Source organism: Panicum hallii, chromosome 9 (assembly GCF_002211085.1).
Source record: "Panicum hallii strain FIL2 chromosome 9, PHallii_v3.1, whole genome shotgun sequence".
In the NCBI taxonomy this organism is placed as follows: Eukaryota; Viridiplantae; Streptophyta; class Magnoliopsida; order Poales; family Poaceae; genus Panicum; species Panicum hallii.
In genome coordinates, this window is record NC_038050.1 from 58,346,735 (window position 1) to 58,366,200 (window position 19,466).

At 40.8% G+C, this 19,466-nt stretch overlaps 2 protein-coding genes across 5 annotated transcripts; both read left to right on the forward strand.

The window, feature by feature from the left end:
* The first annotated feature begins 310 nt into the window (after positions 1 to 310).
* On the forward strand, positions 311 to 15,427 carry LOC112872696 (paramyosin). Of its 3 annotated transcripts, none has more exons than XM_025935767.1 (20): positions 311 to 498; positions 622 to 768; positions 1,876 to 1,938; positions 2,669 to 2,731; positions 4,515 to 4,608; positions 4,689 to 4,797; positions 4,887 to 4,925; positions 5,844 to 5,927; positions 6,032 to 6,093; positions 6,576 to 6,678; positions 7,503 to 7,652; positions 8,521 to 8,589; positions 8,668 to 8,724; positions 8,797 to 9,078; positions 9,914 to 9,988; positions 10,107 to 10,208; positions 10,743 to 10,813; positions 11,208 to 11,405; positions 12,663 to 12,756; positions 14,862 to 15,427. In XM_025935767.1, exons 2-20 carry the CDS (start codon positions 711 to 713, stop codon positions 15,159 to 15,161), a joined length of 2,073 nt encoding a protein of 690 aa, XP_025791552.1. In that variant the 5' UTR covers positions 311 to 498; positions 622 to 710; the 3' UTR covers positions 15,162 to 15,427. The 3 variants fall into 3 exon arrangements, with proteins under 3 accessions (XP_025791552.1, XP_025791553.1, XP_025791551.1); XM_025935768.1 differs by having other exon boundaries at positions 312 to 498; positions 8,797 to 9,060; positions 14,871 to 15,161; XM_025935766.1 differs by lacking the exons at positions 311 to 498; positions 622 to 768; positions 1,876 to 1,938; positions 2,669 to 2,731 and adding an exon at positions 3,496 to 3,811 and having other exon boundaries at positions 8,797 to 9,060; positions 14,871 to 15,161.
* Positions 15,428 to 15,518: 91 nt separating this feature from the next.
* On the forward strand, positions 15,519 to 19,098 carry LOC112872698. Of its 2 annotated transcripts, XM_025935769.1 has the most exons (3): positions 15,519 to 15,632; positions 16,651 to 16,914; positions 17,547 to 19,098. In XM_025935769.1, the coding sequence occupies exon 3, from the start codon at positions 18,021 to 18,023 to the stop codon at positions 18,801 to 18,803; it is 783 nt and encodes a 260-aa protein (XP_025791554.1). In that variant the 5' UTR covers positions 15,519 to 15,632; positions 16,651 to 16,914; positions 17,547 to 18,020; the 3' UTR covers positions 18,804 to 19,098. The 2 variants fall into 2 exon arrangements, with proteins under 2 accessions (XP_025791554.1, XP_025791555.1); XM_025935770.1 differs by lacking the exon at positions 16,651 to 16,914 and having other exon boundaries at positions 15,595 to 15,632; positions 17,544 to 19,098.
* The last annotated feature ends 368 nt before the right edge of the window (positions 19,099 to 19,466 follow it).

The following is a 19,466-nucleotide window of genomic DNA, read 5'->3' on the forward strand; positions in this document are numbered from 1 at the left end:
ATCCCCATCCGCACGTTGGGCGCCCATCCTCATCCCCTCCGCCCTCCCCGACTATCTAGATTTTCATAATTCAGATATCCAAATGGCATTTCTAGATTTTATCCAAAATTCAGCTTTCAAAAATTCATAAAAATTTTTAGATTCTCAAAATCCAAAATCCAATCAAAACGGGGCCTTAATCGCCCTGGTTTTTTTTTGAAACCGACCGAGTCCGGTGGTCAGCAAACCGTCGCGACGCTGCGCCCGCCTAGCCGCCTAGGAGTAGCTTGGGCTCGGTCGTTTTTTTTTTTAAAAAATTAAGCTCGGTCGGTTTCAGAAGCGGCGAATCAAACAGCTCGGTCGTCTCGTCTCTGCTTACCTTCCTTCCCCTACCTTCCTTCCCCTTCCCCCCAACTCGCCGCCCTCCCTCTCACCCTCCTCGGCCGCCTCCGCCGAAGCGCGAAGCCCGCACACCTCGGCTGCCCGTCGGGAACCATGTACTGGTCTCCCTTGGTTTTGGTAAGCCCTACCCTCGAATGGTCCCGCGTTTCCCTGATTCTCAAGCAACCTGAAATCTTCCTGCGTGCTTTTCAGTTTGTTTATTGGTTTCAATGTTGATTTTGATTGTCCCGCTGTCTTCAGGTGTGCCCGTGCTCGAATTAGTCGCGGATTCGTGCTCTCGAGACCCAATCCCCGCCCGCCCAAGCAGGGCCCGTGGGGTGGGCTCTGGAATGGACGAAGCTGCAGATTCCCCCGCACTGCTTCGTCGGGTCGAGGAGCTACAGCGCGGTATTCTCCGGTCCTCGGTGTTTTTTAGTCGCCATGTTTTGTGTTCTAGCTGGCTTCTGTTGCCTTGGTACTTGGTAGCGTATTGGTGCCAGTTTCTTCGCTCATGCTTCATGGTGGTATGGTGGATGTTTGCATTAAGACTGGACTACTCTGTCTCATGTGGTCAATGCAAAATTCTTTCAGCAGTCCTTCAAACCACATGATGTAATGTTATTATTATGTTATATAGGTACTTAACCGAGGTCATTTCATTATTGATAGTTGCTGATTGAATTGATCCCTTCAGTATTGCATTTTGATACTGCAAACGTAGTAAGTAATGAAGCAGTAGGACTGTAGGAGAAATGGGCATTAGAAAGATTGTCATGCTAAATGTCAAAGTTCGTTTGCGTGTGCCAATTTGCTGCATGTAGTGAAAGGATTTTTATTATGTGTTTGTCGTGGATTATGTTTTGGGAGCTATGTTTGTATGTGAGAACTACAAGTACACATTGGAGTTGGACTACAAAAATAGACAATGAAAACATTGAGGCTTAACATAATCCATGGCCGGATTCTTTGAACGAACAGCACAAGACAGTGCACGCTACTATTGATAGAGCAGAAAAATCGATGTCATGTTGCATATTTGTTTATAAATTTGAATCCAGAATTAGGTAACATTTGTGGTTTAGACTTAATTCCTTCCTCCCACAATTCAAATAATCCGTTATAGCAGGAGCAGTGAATGCAGTCGCACGACTGTAACATCACACCATGAGGTGCTTTCCTGCCTTAAATTCTGGGAATAATTGGCCCCAAGTCCAGCTTCCACTGTTGCCTTTTGTCAGGGGAAAAAACTCTTAGTGAATTGAACCAGCAAATTTCCCTTAGTTTCAAAAGTTCCCTACTAGTTTCAAAAGTTCTCTACCATCCAACTATTAGTTACCTTTTGCATCACTCAATCTGACTGAGCTGTTTTCAAGAAAAATATTACATTGAAGAAATTTTCTTTCTTTCTTTTTGCAATGGCATATCATTTGGTTTTTTACTTGAGTGCATTATTTATTTATGTTATACTTGCTATAGTGATATACATAGTTAACTTATCTATATGACTCTGAACAGAAAAGGATGAAAAGCAGAATGCTTTGGAAGTATTGATACGTCGTATTGACGGGCTACAATATGGTAAATTCTGTATTCTATTTTTGAACTGCTGATCTCGGTCAACCTTCATTGATACTTCATTATAAGTAGTCTAGGCCTAGTCCAAGTGGGAAAAATTAGTTTTCTTGACCGCAGGAAACATGGAGGTTTTTTTGAAGTGCAAGGTTACTTGTAGTGCCAACAGAGTTTTGTATGTTTGATGATTTGTACTTCTAGAATATCTTAAGTAATTATTACAGTGGTCAAATTTTTTAGAACGTGTTCTATGATCTTTTCCTCTTAAACCTATGGTTCTGACTTCTGAGTCTCTGTCATTATTGTTGCTTTTGAAGTTGTTCGTGGTGCTTAGCTAGTCATTTCTGTTTTCCTTTTCATTTGCATCTCTCTGGCATCTCCCGATTAAAATAATGTAGGATATGAAGCTCCACTTTCCTAGTCATGTTGCTTCTGGTACCATATGTTGTTATGAGATCTTGACCTTCAGAAGTCATCTTCTCAAAAGAACCAAGTATTTTTCTATTATACCTTCTTGGAATATGCTGCAAATCTAAGCGCTGTTGCTAGCTGAACATATTTGTGGGGCTAATTGTTTTTTCAAAGAACACTAGTTAGCTTGTGTGGGTAATGACCTGAGCATGCCTTTGCTTGGCTTCTGTTCCTCATAAATTTCCTATTAATATTTCTTTGAATAAATACGATATGAAATTGCATTTGGTGATTCAAAAAATTACCCCCTTTCTCTTTTCTGTAGAAATGGATGAAAAAGTGGATCTTGTTGAAGTGTTAACTCGTCGAGTTGAAGAATTCCAGCGAGGTATGCACCCACATCTTTGGTACACAAGATTGTCATTTGTATTTATTATGCTAATCAATCCTATCATACTGCTGTTTGGTGTTTATTTGCATCAGTTCTCTCTTCTCTGTAGACCAACTCGCCATCCTGTAGATTAGTTTCAGTACTGTTGTTTTCTGTTGATATAGTTCGATTCAGGCACCTCATTTAATCAGTTTACATTTAGCAAGGCTTAGTAAGACTGCAACCTATTAAATGGAAAAAAAGAATAGATAGTCAACTGGAGTTCCTTTGCTTTTATAAAAGGCAAAATTGGCTGCTGGACACCATTCGAAGGTGGCTTTTGCTACAGACCATTAAAAAAACTCGTCTTTGCCTATAGACACTACAATTCAATGGTAATATGCTGCTGGACACTACAACCGTTACTATATTTGATTTTAATGGAAAGCTATTTAGAAAGACTACTTTACCCTCGCATGGAAGCTAAGCCGTTTGCAGCTGAAAAATCAGATCACGATCTGCAAAGAAAAAAAAAGATCACGCACTTCCGGAGTCCTGACGGCCTCTCCTCCCTTCCTGCGGCGTCAACTCCCGGCAGATGCGGGCCCTTTCCTTCAGCATCCTCTCCTTGCGCACCTCCTCCCTGCAGTGCTAGCTCTCTGCGGCGGCCGGCGGCAGCTACTCCCTGCCGCACACGCCCGCTCTCGGTGGCCATCCGCTCGATCCTGACGGCGGGTTTCAATCCAGAAGGCCGTGATGCTCGATTCGGGCACAAGGCTCGCTACACGCGACCGCGGCGCTTGATTCCAGTGGCAGCAACCACTCCCGATGCTCCCAGTAGTGGCACTTCTGATCATGGCGACGGTGAAGTTAGGCGGCTCGATGGGGAAGGGCACGAACTTGACGAAGCCGTCGGAGCTGAGGCATTCATTGGGGAGGTGAGGCTGAGGTCGCGGCGGAGAAGGTGGATGTGCTCGAGGTGGAGCCAGCAGTGCGAGTGCACGAGGCAGAGCCGGCGATTTGGATGGAGGAGGTGGAGGAGCTTGCGGAGGCGAACAATGGTGGAGCTAGAACAGGCTACAGGAGAGGAAGGCAAGGGTAAAGTAGTCTTTTTAAGTGGCTTTAGCTTAAAATCAAATATAATAATTGTTGTAGTGTCCAGCAGCATATTACCATTGAATTGTAGTGTCTATAGGCAAAGACAAGTTTTTTTAGTGGTCCATAGCAAAAGCCACCTTTGAACGGTGTCCTACAGCCAATTTTGCCTTTATAAAATGCGAAATTATGTCCCTTGACATATTTAAGTAGGTGAGATCGTAGGAGGGCGCACTGAGAAATTCGATCACTTGATTTTAGTTTGCTACAAGTTACTTGGTTATGTGTGTGAGTATGTACATGATTTCTGAAATAGCATGAAACAGCTGCCCAAGTCCTTGGTTCATTCCATTACATTGTTTCCAATTCATATAACTATGACCGTTTGAGAAGATTGTTCACCTTATTTTTGGGATATAGCTGTACAGGTACTTCCTTGAGTAGAGTGTTAGATCTCATTTTTCAGGGGAGCATGCTAACATGTTGAAAATGCTTAGCACTTTTAACTAGCCAGGGCTAATTTCTTCGCACTGTTGCCCCTTCGAGTGAAGGGAGCAATAGAAGCCGACCCCCCCCCCCCCCCCCCCCCCCCCCCGGCCCCGGCGGCTCATGTTTACCAATTGTTAAAAATCTTTTCGTTTCATGATTTTATCATTTTGTATATTCTTGTGGCAGAGGCATGTGCTGATAGATACTTTGCTTGCAGAACGTGATGAGCTCAGAAAAGATATTGAGCAATTATGTATGCAACAAGCTGGGCCTGGTTATGTTTCTGTTGCAACTCGAATGCTTTCTCAGAGGTGCTTCCATATCTAATTTTAACATTTCACTTTTATCACTGTAGTGCACAGAAAGCAATATTTTTGTTGTAACTTTTCAGGACAGCAGCTTTGGAACAGGATGTTGAGAACCTCCAGAAGAAGTTAAATGGGTGCTTAAGAGAGAATCAAAATTTACAAGAGGAGCTTGCAGAAGCCTATCGAGTTAAGGTGTGCTACTTCTCTCTCAGTATTTTTGTTTAAAGTGCCTTTATTTTTTTTTTTCTGTTTTCTCATTCTGTGGTTTACTTAAATTTCAGAGCCAGCTTGCCGAGTTACATGGTGCTGAGCTATCAAAGGTTTCCTACTTTGACTCAAAAAACAACTGGCTATTTTGTCTAGTATAAACTGTAGCTTTTGGCAGTAATGATCATTGCTGTGGCATGTCCTGATTTTGTTCTCTTCCTCTGTCATTTTCTATGAGCAAAGAGTCATAGGGAGTGGACATGTGATTACAAAGAAAACTAGTTTATTGACAACTGACAATAAAAGATCACAGCTTCAGTACTATGCCTCTGAATCCACCTTTGCATTATTGCAAATAAAAAAATCACAGTTCTTTATGACCACTGAAAGGTCTCGTAGTTCACTATCACCATACCTTTGGCTCCCACCAGCATTTTTGTTTTATTTTCCTCCCCAAAGTAGTTTGCGAAATGCCACTTTTCCCACATAGAGTGAGTAGGCCGTCCCAGTGGAATGTCATTTTCTCCATCTTGGATCTTGGGCGGCTCTCCTTACTGGTTCATGTCACTTGCTGAGCACAAACACAGTTTCTTCATTAGGGATGCAAGATTCAGAAGCAATAAGTGATACTACTCTAGTTGATGCATTCATTGGAAAAAACTGGAGCTTTAATGAGTATGGGCTACTGGTAGAAGGATAGGATATGCTTATGCTTGGACCTGCCTGGAGTTAGAAGTTTTTGATTTGTCTATCATAGCTCTGTGGTTCAGGGAATAGGGCCAACTAATAGTACAGATTGAGATAGAGACGCCTGGACCTCTTTTGCACATACTTTTGTTTTCTTTTGTAGCATTAGCACTAGTAAATTGTAATGAGTTAGATAGCAGAAGCATAATTTTCTTGTGTAGAATTGAGATTTTTTGTGGAATTAGCAAATTAACAATTAAAAAGGTTTATGCATTTTGAGATTCCTTGCATATATACTCCGGCTTATTATTGAGATGTCCTTCTTTCCTGTAATAACAATGCAGAACAAGGATCTTGAAAAGCAAGTTAGGTTTTTCCAGAGCAGTGTTGCTCAAGCGTTTTCTGAACGGGACATTTCATTAATGGAGGTTCTTTCTAGTTTACTTAATAAGCCAAATATTAATGTTGCATGCATGAATTTTGTTTTCTGTTGGGATTTGGGAATCTCATGTTATTCGTTTGAAATTTCTAGTGTGAGAAAGCGAAAGAGCGGGAGGAAGCAGTTTTGAGAAAGTTTGCTGACTTTGAGGAAAGGTTTGTTGCATAGCTGTTCACTTATATACGAGATTTGTTTCTATAACTTAGTGGCATGGATTCGAGGACCTTAGTCATACTGGTTGAGTGGATTTTATAAGATGGCAATATTTCGATCTCTACTTTCACTGAGTTCTCAGGTGGCTGAGTGCACCAGTAAGGTTTCAGTGGCTGATTGCATATTCTTAATTTGATGGGCTTTATTGTTTATAGTGTCTGCTATCCACTATCAATCATGGATGGCACTCAAAATACACCTGCAACTTTATTGAGAAGAATAGATAACGTGACATTTTGAGGTTTTTAGAACTGAAACATGATGGTTCGTTTGCTGTATTTTCTAGTTTTTTTAGTATTTAACATTCGGCAATCGACAATGAAATGCTAACATGATGTTTTAAATCCTGTTCTTGTTTATCCTGTATTTGGCACTTAGTTTTTAGTTAAGGGTGCAAAGTATCATGGTAGTTACTGGTTGGCAGGAAGAGAGAATATCAATCTGCAATTGACGATCAGAAACACTTAAATGATGACTTGCAGAGGAAACTGACAGAACTGAAGGCACAGACAGAATCTTCCTTGAAAGTAAGTAATTTTGTGGATTGCCAATACGATCAATAGGAATTTGTGAAATGTCACCAATCATTCTGCATTGATGGAACTCTACAATCTATTCTAAGTTCGTAATGGTTAATAATTATTCTCTCCAGTCAGAAAAGAGTAATGTTATGGGTAGCAACCAACATATCGACATTTTGATCATCAATTAGTTTGTGTACATTGTGATTGAACATGTATGAATTGTATGAGTAGAGTTGGCTCAAAGAGTAGTTTCATAATCATACAATGTTACTAGTGTCAATATATTATAGTAGAAACTAGTAGCCAAATTTCTTTCTGAGACCGTGTTGACATCCAACACATCACTATTTTGTGGGTGGAAGGAGTACGATTCACAGCCGTTCATTACTTTGGTTGTCATAAGATCAGCATTCTTGGATTTTATGTGTTTTTTTAACTTTTAGGTAGGGCGGCAGGGTTCCTCTGTACTTTCATTGGCATGACACTATTATAGATCCTGTGGGAAGTTTGACAAAATTTGAACTATATACTATTTTTTTATTTCCCTTTTTTGCATGTGTATATGCATCTGTTGCCTTATTGGTAATTTGGTATGTTTCTGAAAACTCCTAAATTGCTGTGTCCACATTGTATTGTATTTATTTAATATGTATTGATTATTGTGATCTTAATGAACTCCTGACTATTTAAGAAATCCTTTAACTACCTATTTCCTCTACATGATTGTTTATTTTCTGTTATATTCCTTACAGTCGGTTGTAATTTTCTAATTTAAAGCTATTTTCGGTCCGTTTCCAGTCAGAAGGTGATGTTTGATTCTCTTTCAGGTTATTTTAAAATTCTATGACCTTCGTTGCAGAGACTGTGAATGTCCTTCAAACATTACTTTTGAAGAGAAGTGTTCGATCCTTCTTGATGATTCTGCTGATAATTGGAGTTTTAGCTCTGATGGTGGAACCTCAACTTTGAAGTACATTGTAAACCTTAAGCCCTTTATCCATTATAAAGATCAATTCTTGTTCAATTGTGCTATTTTAATTTCTTTCATTTGTCTTGCGTGATACATATTATCCGTGACACTAAACATCATATTTCATTGTTGTTTAATCTTATTCTGGGAACCTACAGAATGCACAAGATAGGGAATGGTGAAACTTTGCTGCTAGCTATTTCAGGACTGCGAACGGGCCTCTAGCTGAATGGATTAGGTGGCTCTAGTATCACTCCTTAGGTCCTGGGTTCAACTCTCCGTGGAGCGAATTTCAGGCTAAGGTTAAAAAAAAAATTGCCTCATCCGTCCCACACCAAAGCATGGGTCTAAGGCCCGGCCCAGGTCGTTGGTCGTCTCACACGGGCTACTGTGCTGCTGTGTAAGGGTGGGGCAGGGGTTCAGGGGTTTTCTCGACCTGCGTGAGAAGGTCTTCTCTTAGCAAAATCCCCGGGGGCTGTCTTAACCCCCACAGGTCGAGCTATTTCAGAACTTATGCAGTTGTGCTCTGAATTCCAGCTTCTCATGTGATATACTGCTCCATACATGGATACAAACTACCTGTGTTATCGATGATTCTCATAATTCTAGTTTTAACCTCCCATGTGTCCTCCAGCTAAGTCCTAGTCCATTCAGATTTTTGTGTCCTCTTTGACCAAATTGTGCCATGTTCTTGTTGTAATTCAACATGATTGACAGACTCTACCCTGCAATACTGCTTTTAATGTTTTGACGACTTTCTGTTTATTGAGATTTTTTCAAGTTGAGCAGTTCTAAACCAAAGTGGTTTTCATACTACTGATTAATCTGCATAAGCAATTTTCCCTTTTATGCATTTAACTTTTTTTTGTGTGTAGGCATCTCTAGAAGAGGAGAAAGAGTCACTTAAAGCTAAAATGGCGAAGCTTCAAAGCAATCTAAGGATGGTAATATAAGCTTGGAAGTGATAAGAGAAGTTCTTTTTTTTTTGTTCACTGGAAGCTATTAACTTCGGGGTTGTGCAGGGCCTTGAAATTGAACAGCATTTGCAAAGAAATGCAAGGATATTAGAGAAAAGACAGGTACAGTTGTGAAGTGTTATATTGTTCTTTCTTATGGCTTCTTTAATTTGTACAGTTTACTTGGGAGTGCAGGCGCTGTATGATGGATTTCTGAGAAATGGATTGTCAGAACTTCAAAGGTTCTACAAATATCAAAGGGCTGAAATCATGAAAACTTTGGAAGAAGAATCATCAAGGCTGAGAAAAGTTGTTGCAGAAATTCAAGATAAGCTAAGTGAAATTTGCATCAACACTGAAAGTGAACAACCTGGCGACAAGATGCAATGTTGTGACAGCAGTTGTAAAGATGTGCATGTTACTACAGATATCAGTCCTAGCACTTTCACAAGCCTTAAGGTTTGTTCATGTAAACAGGTTGCTTTCTTTTCCCTGTGCATTTAATCTGAGCCTCTTTCTATGCTTACAGGCTACAGAAAAATACTTTCTGAGGACATTGACAAATTACTCTATATGACATAATCAAATGTTCCCTTAAACGTGAGCTTTAAGTCACTAAAAGTTAAAAATCTGAATGTATCACTTTGAATGTGTTTGATATTCATAACCATCACGGTATTGCTCTAATTGGAGGAAATGTATGGAAACAGCATGTCTTAGCATCATGAGATGCTAGCGCTGTAAAAACTGATAAGTGATGACAGTTTCTTTTAAGACATATTTCCTAGTCAAATCAAATTAATTGAAAACTGTGTCAACATGAAACACCACTTTAGCAGTGGGGTCTACATGTCAGGCTGCTTCAGTTCATCAGGACTTAATTGATGGATGGATTAAGGTGCTACAAACATTTCAAATTTTGTGGATCAAATGTATGTTTTTAGGGCTTCCTTTGAATATTTTAAAGTTTTGGACCCAATTGTGAAAGTAGTATAATCCGAATGCATTTACTGCATTTGTGTTGAATGTAACAACTGATAGTTTTGCCACATCAGTTATCACAAAGCATTTGCGTATGTCATTCGCATTTTTGGAAGCAAATTGTAAGCTCACTTGACATGATGGGTACATGAAGAAAGAAAGTGGGTGAAGATTTGGATCTTTTTTAACTCTTTGCTGGGAAATATTTTGCTAGTGTTTCAAGAATTGGAATTATATGAAACTGCTTTTCCTATTGAGGGATCAGGGTTCTGATGGAAAAATGCTTCTTCTGATAGATAATTGCAGTTCATTCTTGTTGCATATGATGCAGAGTGATTCTCCTGCCGATTCTAATTCCATATCATTTGATGAATCTAAAGCACTTGCACAAGCCTTACAGGAGAAGGTACAGCTTCACTCCGCTCCAGTGATTCTTACTTTTCAATTTTTATTCTTGAAGTTCTGGTGAGATTTTTTTCTTCTTTAGATTGAATAATCTCATATTATGGTGGTGCTGTTTACAGATGGAAGCACTTATGCTCTTCTCACAGGAACAAGAAAGATACCTATTAGAAAGACAGAAAGACCAAATTGTTATTGAGGATCTTCAGCAGAAGTTATCTCAAGTAGTATCTATACACATCTTATTTGGCATTACTTTTCAATTATAATGTACATATTTTGAGTGTTAAGAGTGTTTTAAATTGTGTACGGGTGGTGCCTTCTCATCTGGCATTGCCACGAAGTTGATTACCTCATACCATTACTTTTTTGTATACCTTCGCTCCTAGCTGTTGAAAAAGGAAAACTGAACCATAAGATTATTTTCGAAAATATGGACAAAAATGACTTGAATCATTTTTTTAATCTGGACTTTTTTTGGGGAAATTCTTCAATGATGTTTTGAATTAGACTAACAGTTATTTTCGAAAATATGGACAAAAATGACTTGAATTATTTTTGAATTTGGACTTTTCCTGGGAAAATTCATCAATGATGTTTTGAACTAGACTAATTATATTGCTTATACTGGTGGTTTGTCAATAGTATCATCCTTGATTGAAGTATTCCACATGTTTGTCGGTAGTGAGTATCTGTTGCACATCAGCACTTATGTAATGTTGGATCGATGTGTATCTTGACTTACCTTTTGTTGACAGGTTAAAGATGAAAAGGTGAAGGTCCTGATGGAATTAGCTAAACTTAAAGAAGAATATCTGCAGTTGAAGGGGTAAGTATCTCTGCAGTAAGTAATCATAATAAACTAATTTCATTGTTAATGGGGGTAAGCTTTTTCTGGGAATATAGGGGTAAGTTTTTGTAACATGACCACAACATTATCAATATAAGAAGGCTTGGTGTTTACGAAGGGCCCTTGTAGAAATTAACATACTAAAAAGAGACTCTTGGATGAAAAAAAAGTAAACCATATTCATATTGCATCAAATGGTTTTAGTTGAGATGGATTTGTTGAGAATGCCAGAACCATACATGTGTACGATTTGGTGTCTGGTACAGGGGTGGCACCTATGTCGGTATCAGAAGCTAACATGTAAATATTTAATATTTTTCTGTCGCCCAAATTTATATGCTATTATTATAACTGTATTAACCCCTCTACTCAGCAACTCTGCTGTGAAGGAAGGTCATGGTAGTGGTGATTCATCAAAAGCCATTCCTGGGCATGACCAACAAGGGATGCTGAAAACGATGCTGAAGAGGACATCCTTAAGACACTGGATGAGAAGCAATAATATTGGGCATGGGAGCTCTGATGGAAATGATCGTTCAGTTTGCAAAGAGCACTCAGTGGATATTGCAAGGTTTGTGACAGAGATGTATTGTTCTACTTTCATATTGTTACCTATATTTTTAATGGCCTTCCATTGATTGTTAATAAGCTGCAATGGAGAAATTACTAAGTCACAAAATTAGACATTATCAAAGGTCTCCAAAAAAAAACTTTGTGTAATATGTTTGTAAAATCTAATAAAAATTGTAGAAGTTTTCTTAGAGAAATGCTCTTGTATGATTTTCAAACAGCTCGCATTGTTAGTTCAAGGTTAAAAAATTGATTACATCCAAAGATGTTGCTTCTTATTAGGGCCAAGTACTTAAGAGTTTTTCCTAAATGCCTGTTTGCAACAGGAGCATTGCTATAGGAATTTTAAGGATTCAGATCAAATTCGAATATATCCTTAGAATTGATCCCAGTGTCTCCTAACTAAACAGGCTCTAAAAAGTGTTTCCCTTTTCTTTTCCCGCTCCCTTTTCACTGTTAATATAATCCTTGTGATAGTCTTCTGTTTAGCTTCTAGAATTGTTATAGGTCGGTTGACCATTTCTTGGTAAGGCTAGCGTCTGTCTCTGACAGCAAGTAGAAGTAATCAATTTTGGTTTTGCCTAGGCTGCATAGCAGCTGTACAAGTAAAGGTCGGTTTACCAACGGACTACAGATGTATCCTATATATATATATGGCTATATGCAATCAAAGGTAGCAAGCTTGAGCTTCAGAAACATAACTGTGATAGCTTTGTGAGCCTCAGAACCATTGCTCATTCTCTTGCTGCTGCAGCTCCAACATTCTCCCCTTAATATGTTAAAAGCTTTAGACTGAAGTTATTACTGTTAAAAGTAAAATGATTGGAACATGTAGATGCATCGCAAAATGTTACCAGAAACTAAAAGGGATAAACATTGGTAAAATAACTCATTTTGTGTTTTGTTTGTTTCTCTTTGATTTTTAAGATGTGATGGAAAATTAAGGATTTAAACGGGTGTTTGGTTTGAGGAATGGGGTGATGCATCATCTTCTCACTCCTCACTTTTTTTGTTTGCTTTGTGGAACGGAATAGGTTGATCCCTCACCACCCCATCCCCGACAAGCGCCTGGTTAGCTTAATAATTAGGAACGGGTTCATCCCAGCAAATTTCATGGGATCGACTCATGATTGACCACCTCATCTAGGATGAGGTGGTTCCTCAAACCAAACAGCCATAAACTAGTAACAGAAACTTCTCTATTCAAGCAATATGTATTTCCACATTGATTGTTTTATTCCATGCGACTGCATTGCAGGTTAAGAGTTGAAAATTCAACTCTTCTTGAAGGTGTTGGTACTGTGGAACGCCTCACTTCTTCAGTGCATAGACTGCATATTGTGCTTTTGAAGGTATGCTCTTTGAACTGACACATGTCGTTTTCCTGCGTTGTTCGAGAAAACTGACAGATGTATTTTTTTGTTATGAGAAGAGAAGTTTTGAAAAACAACGCATGATTAATGCATAATAGTCAGTGAATCCACGGTTCTTTTTTTTTGCATGGGAAAAAAGTAGCTACCTCAAGTTTGGAAGTTAGCTTTCTCTATGTTTGCATTCATCGGTCGTACTGTGATACGTGTGATATGGCCAGTCACAACAATGGGCCTATCCATTTCTGCTTCTGATGGATCAGTGTCCACTTTGAGCACTGTAACTCCATCCTTGTATTAACTGTGGAAGAAGCGCTGTCTGGAAGTGAAAATATGCATTTGGTTGAGTACAGTCTCCATGCTAGGTGATTTTTAAGATAAACCATAAATATGGCATAAACCAAATTATTAAGCAGATAATTTTCTGAAGTTTTCCATGACATATCCATAGACTTTACATAAGATATACATGTATGACTGAGTATGGCTTGCATGTTACCTAGCTGGAAACAGCACCAGTGCATTTCTCCTTATTGCCGTGTAATTTCCGAAAAGTATGCATCAGCCAATGGTAAGTTTACGCAGCAGTGCTAGACCTTTGATACAATATAGTCTGCATACTCTTTTTTTTTGTAGATTATAGTTTGCATATGTTGATGGCATCTGCAGATTTAAATGGCCTATTATTATCTTTATTTTTTGACGCAGATGGTCCCTTATTATCTGTGGTTTAGCATGTGTATAGGTCCAACTGTGTGTAGGGTTGACCCATGTAAGCGCTGAGAATAGACAGCCTCTCTGTGTCTGACCTCATTGTTATTGTGTCACACCCGGTATATTGGGTCTTGGTGGTTCAGTTCTCTTCTCTTCCATTGTATCTCACCTCATTGCACGTTGTCCTCCATCAGTAAAGCTTGGGATTGCCATACCATTCAGTTATCTCTGCATCAAATCTACTTGGTAGGTTGCCAGGTTTGCCAAAATGACTACTCTACTCTGAGGAATTTCCTAGTAGGGCTCCATTTGGCAGCGCTCTAAACCAGCTCTCGTGCTCTAGCTCCAGCTCCACCCAGCTCCTGCTTCAGTCAGCTCCCTGCTTGACAAGGCTGGGGTCCTTGCTCCCCAGATCTTAAGAGGAGATGTGTCATTGTGCCTTTCCGCCTCCCTTACGATGTAAACGCTGGCTGTACTGAGCCATTTTGAGAGTGCCATTTGTGCTTCACCTGCCACCAGAGCTACTCCATCCGTCACTGGCATTATCTAGCAGACACCCACTTGTTTTCTCAAACTGAAGGGCACGTTGGTCTTCAAGTGAGGTCTTAGTAGTATAGGTTCAAGTGTGTCATGTTTATAGTCCCAACTCTGAACAATTCAAGGGTTGGCCTATACATGGCTCCATGAATGGAGCTCTCCTCTTGCACAAGTATCTATTGCAGTAGTGAATGGAGTGTATAGTTGTATATATAAGGTGTGATTAGTGTGATTATTGTGAATGGAGTGTTCAATTTTTTCCTATCCCAAAAGTTTCAGTTCCATCCCAATGGTTTAGACGATTGTATGCAGTGATAAACTGATATACTTCAGAGAATATGTATTCATGCACATTTCAACTTTCTTAGCCATTGAAGTTGACTAGAGTCACCAAAATGCATTTCCAGAAATATATAGATTGGTGGGGTAGAATGGAGATGCAAGATAGATGCAGGTACCTCATATTTAGCAATTATGATCAAGCTGCACCATTTATGATCATTTTATGCGTTTTGTTGCCATACTTCCATGCATGTAATGTCATCTTTGTTCTTAAAAAAAAACAATTCTTATTGAAGGTACCACAATACTTCATTTTATTGTAAAAGGTTCTTAAACACTTATACAGGGCAGCATCAACTTCATACCTTTCCATACAATTACTGGGCCAGAAACTGTATCAATTCATATTTTGCTTCAAAAGTTAATTTAAAAGCTCAGGATGCTATGGCACTGATACCAGTCCTTCGGCAGGATTTTTGGTTGCATTGCTAGGTTTTATTAAGTACTGTGTTGATACATGCTAGTACACTACTTACTCTGAGGCTAACAATCAGACTTATCAGGCGTATGATGATGTCAAATCAGCTAGTTCTCTGGAGAGTACATTTGAAGCTTTGAACAGTCTTATAACTGAAGCAAACCTTATGAAGACAGCTCTTAGCACGGTTCTTCCTGTAAGCTGGTCCGGGAATTCGTCAGATGCAATTACCTATGAAGCTCTGTGTGATCCATCTGATTCACCAAAATCGAAGTCTGAGAAAGTAGATCCTCTTTCTTCCGCGGGCATGGAGATGGTGGAACTACTGATATTCGCAGCTGAGGTTCTCAAGGAGAGCTTTCTGATGAAGAAATAACATATCCAAGATGTAAGGTTTGGTTCTCTACCACTTATTTATTTAGAAGCATGCAATTTAATCCTTAAAGTCCATTATTTGGTGTACGTACTTCAACTGATTGGTAGAGAAAGTGCCAGTAAACACATGGAGAAAGGCACTGTAACTAGGAGTCGTTGCTGTTGCTCTAGCTCCAGCTCCTGTTGGTAGACTAAAAGATAAGAACCATATGTACAAAATTCATTTTAATTTACAAGAAATGGTATGCATCTTAACTCTTTTGTACAGATCTGTAGTTATGATCATTAGTTTGTTACGACAACGACTGAGAGCAGATTCTTGTAGCCTTGCTGTAGTCACGTGCTTTGATTTGAACGAGGCGGTTATCATGTGATAATACAAAAAGATCATGTGAAGATCTGCCAACGAGTCATTCAGTTCCGGAATACGTCATGGTTGACAAGCTTCCATCTAGAAGCTTTGACATGCGAGGTAAGACAAACAGAAGATGGACAAATTAAAAATGCATGCCAGAAAACGCATTCTCTTCGGTGCTAGAGCCTAGAAGACGAGCTAACCATATCTTCTCACGGGGGAAAACACAGACAAGCTGCCGTGCTCTAAATCTTTGTGCATATTTTGGAACCCAATGCATACAAAATTCTTAATTTTCTGCCAGAACATATATCAGAGGGCACGAAGTAGGGCATCACCTGTAGTTACGAACGTGTTTGTTGGTCTGGTACCACTTTTCGCTGGCCTGTATATATTACTCCAAAATTTGGTCCGTGCTCACACGTTATTAGGTTAGGGCATGCGAGTAGAGCCCTGAAGTGTGGCAAACTCCATTTATTAACAAAATCAAGAATCATAAAACCAAGTATTTTTAGTAATGAGGCCTATATTTAATCCATTTTTCTAAGTCATGGTCAATCAAGTTTCTAGCTTGTATTTTCGCCAAAATATCAGTTTGGCAAACTCCATTTATGATATTGATTTGACATAATTCACAAAGTTTTTTCTCTTAGACACTAATATACATATTTTATAAAAATATAGTACACGCAGACGCTCGCATATACATACATACATAGATGTGTGCACAATTACCTCTCCAGAATGCACACGCTCGCACGCCCAATATGCCCGAACGCCGTTGAGAAACTAGCCTGGGCCAGTAAATCATGAGGTGTTAGAGAAGTTGCCACAAGTGCTTTATTGCCTACGGACACGTTGCCGATGTTAATATACATATCCTCATGGGAAAAGTGTACGTCGCCAATGTTATTATTATACGTATTCTCAAGAAGTGCATCTATATACCAACAGTGATTTTCCCGGCTGTTTTTGTGACCAGCAATGCGTTCAGCATATAACTGTTCAAAATGCTTTTCTACCACTCATCTCCAAACTCCATTGACAGTTTCTAAGCTGATCCATTCTAGATCTGCATGCATCCTGCCGAATTATCTGCCTGTCTGCGTCTGACACTTATTTTTCTGTACGCCAGTCTAGACTCGCGGCTCTCACGACCTTGAAGTCTGATTGTGTGGATGATAAGGACGTTTCGTTAAGGTCTCTGGGACTCGCACTGCGAGTCCGACTCAGGGTTGAGCACAGTGAGGCAGCCTGGTTGAACACAGAAAAAAGATGAATAAATAAATATGGAAATCCGGCCGCCGAGTACTAATTATGAGCAACGACCAACCGAATGCTCGATTTACTGGTTCATATCAACAAAAATGTTATTCCATTCACACTTCTCTTCGCAGAGGTATTAGGCGGACCTTTTTAAGTTATTGATACAAGCACATCAAATGGAGACTTAGTTTATTATAGTTCTTCCTATATTATCCTATAACTATCAACAACCTAGAGTGTGCAATTGTCATTTTATTTTGTTGACTTCAAGAACGATAAGTTGGTTGTACGCACTCACCTCTACGCATACGTCCATGCACACTCTAATGCAGCGAGTACCTCTGAGAGCCTTGCTCGCTGCTCTTGATATCGACAAAAATCACCACAGATATCTTATCATTGATGGGACATCACCTATCACTAAAAAAAATAGTATCTACGATCACCCATGTTGAGATGAAGACTCAAACTAGGTGGACAGTTCTCACTACAGCACTCAGTTCGCAAGGAGGCACACTTTTATTTTGGCTGTAGTTCGTTTTTAGAACTTCGCTAATGTTTTCTCACAGAATATATCATTTATTTATGGCTATAATAAAATCAACCTAGTGTGGAAGCACTATGAAATCGAGTCTAATAATTATTAACATGTTTACCGCTCGATGAATTATTGTGCAAGGTCTTGTATCCTTAAATGTACCCTGTTATTCTTCCAAACCTTCTTTGTATCAAATAATTGAATTTATGGATCTTCTCTGTTAGCAGGGAGCATAAAAACAGATCGTTTAATTTAGTGTGGAGGAGGGCTGGCGGCGTGGCTATGCATGACGAAGAAAGAGGATGCGCTGTTGGAGGTTCATGAAGAAGAGACATCTGAAAACCACAAAGTTCGAGCAATGAAAGTGTAGCATCATTCTTATTCTTCCTCTCTCTTTTCTTGCTCATTTCTGCACCACTAGTAGATGCTGAATCATTCACTTATCCATATACAATTTCTTCTAGTAATGGGCACTTCAATTCATACAACACGCCACGAAGGCCACGGCGCAATTATTACAAAGTCATGAGCAGAAGAAGCTTCTGCTTGACCTGCGACCGACGAAGCAATTTAATTTTAGCCAACACACACCACCAAGCGCAGACCAGCCATCCCTTTATAATAAGCAGAACACCCTGATCAGGCGCGCAGCGCAAGAATTCATCGGCGCGCCCCAGTAATCGACCAGCCAGTCAACCACCATGTTCTTCTGCGAGTGCGGCACGGGCAGCTTCAAGCACGTCGACGAGGGCCCCGAGGACCTCGGCTGCGGCGCGGGCGGATCGCCCAGGGGGAGGAGGAAGCACGGCGGCAAGGTCAACCCCTACGCGGGGCGCGGGCTGGACCAGTTCTCCGTCGTGCTCTCCGAGCTCGAGACCCGGCGGGCCAGGATCCTGCGCCGCGTCGGCTCCGACACCGGCCTCGTCTTGGTCCGCTTCGTCCAGTCCAACGGCGGCTGGACGCCCGTCGTCGTGAAGCTCCCCGACGAGGAGCAGCTCAAGCACGGCGCCGCCGCCAAGAAACCGAGGGCAGCGGCGTCGACCGCGCCACCACCACCGTCGCCACCGGCTCCTGCTTCGCCCACCAGTCCGCTGGACCCGACCAGCCCGAGGGAGAGGGAAGGAGGCAAGAAGGCGGCCACCACCAAGGTGCCGGCGAGGAGGGCGTCCTTCTCGTGGGGGACGAGGGCGCGGCGGCCGTCCTGCTACTGGCCGGCCTTCATCGTGCTCACGCTGGCGAGCCTGGCCGTGTTCGGGCGGGTGTTCGCCATCTGCCTCACCTCGATATGGTGGTACGTCCTCCCCACCCTGGGCAGCGGCTGCTACGACGGCGCCGGCGAGGACGCGCGCCGGGCCGGCCTGAGGAGGTCCATGGATAGAAGGAAGCTCGTCTCGCAGCCGCCGCACGCCAAGAACGGCAGCGGCTGGGGCGTGCACGAGGTGGCCAGCTCGCCAAGAGGCCATGCCAAGGGGAAGCGAGGCTGACGCCTGATCGACGCAAGCATTGCGTGCAGCTAGTCTTCATGTGAATAATTAGTGCCCGTAGTTGGGTCACAAATCTCATATTTACTCCTTTTTTTTCCTTCTCAATTTCTTCCATCATGATGAGATGGACCGTGAATTTGACGTCTCTCTTTTACAGTCCATCTGGTCATGTTGTAATTTGTAAATAGTGTCGAGTTACTTCATTTACATGCATGGATGACGGCCCTTTTTTCTGCGTGGCTATACCCGATTGAAGCACTGAAGCATACTGCTCATAAAACTTATTTATTTCACTCTTTCCTTGGATGCAGTAATTTCCTTCAGTTGTTTTGTAGGAACACTTGGGGTGTTTAATTATTAAAAGGTTAAGGCGTGAGGATTTTCTATGTACTATAAACACCGATCAATTGCGCCTACACATTTCTTCTGGTAACTAATTGATTTGAGGTGCCATTCCATGTGGAGTGAGTCTTGTGTTAAGTTTCTGGCTGACATGGCCGTCCAGTAGGCAGCCTATGCTGGAGTGGCATTTGAAATTCCAACCTGAGACATTAGCTGGTGCAGGAAAGCCAGAATCTTTTGGCCCCCTTATACTCGGCTATATTTTATACTTGAACCAAAATGGGCCGATTCAAAATGCCTAGAATTGAAGACAAAAAAAAG

What these genes read in the sequence shown, in the direction of transcription:
- LOC112872696 (XM_025935767.1), top strand. Translation starts at nt 711, where the DNA reads ATGGACGAAGCTGCAGATTCCCCCGCACTGCTTCGTCGGGTCGAGGAG. An exon ending in CAGAAGCCTATCGAGTTAAG is followed by an intron (nt 4,798 to 4,886) that starts GTGTGCTACTTC and finishes CTTAAATTTCAG; the next exon opens with AGCCAGCTTGCCGAGTTACA. An exon ending in AGGTTTGTTCATGTAAACAG is followed by an intron (nt 9,079 to 9,913) that starts GTTGCTTTCTTT and finishes CATATGATGCAG; the next exon opens with AGTGATTCTCCTGCCGATTC.
- LOC112872698 (XM_025935769.1), top strand. Translation starts at nt 18,021, where the DNA reads ATGTTCTTCTGCGAGTGCGGCACGGGCAGCTTCAAGCACGTCGACGAG.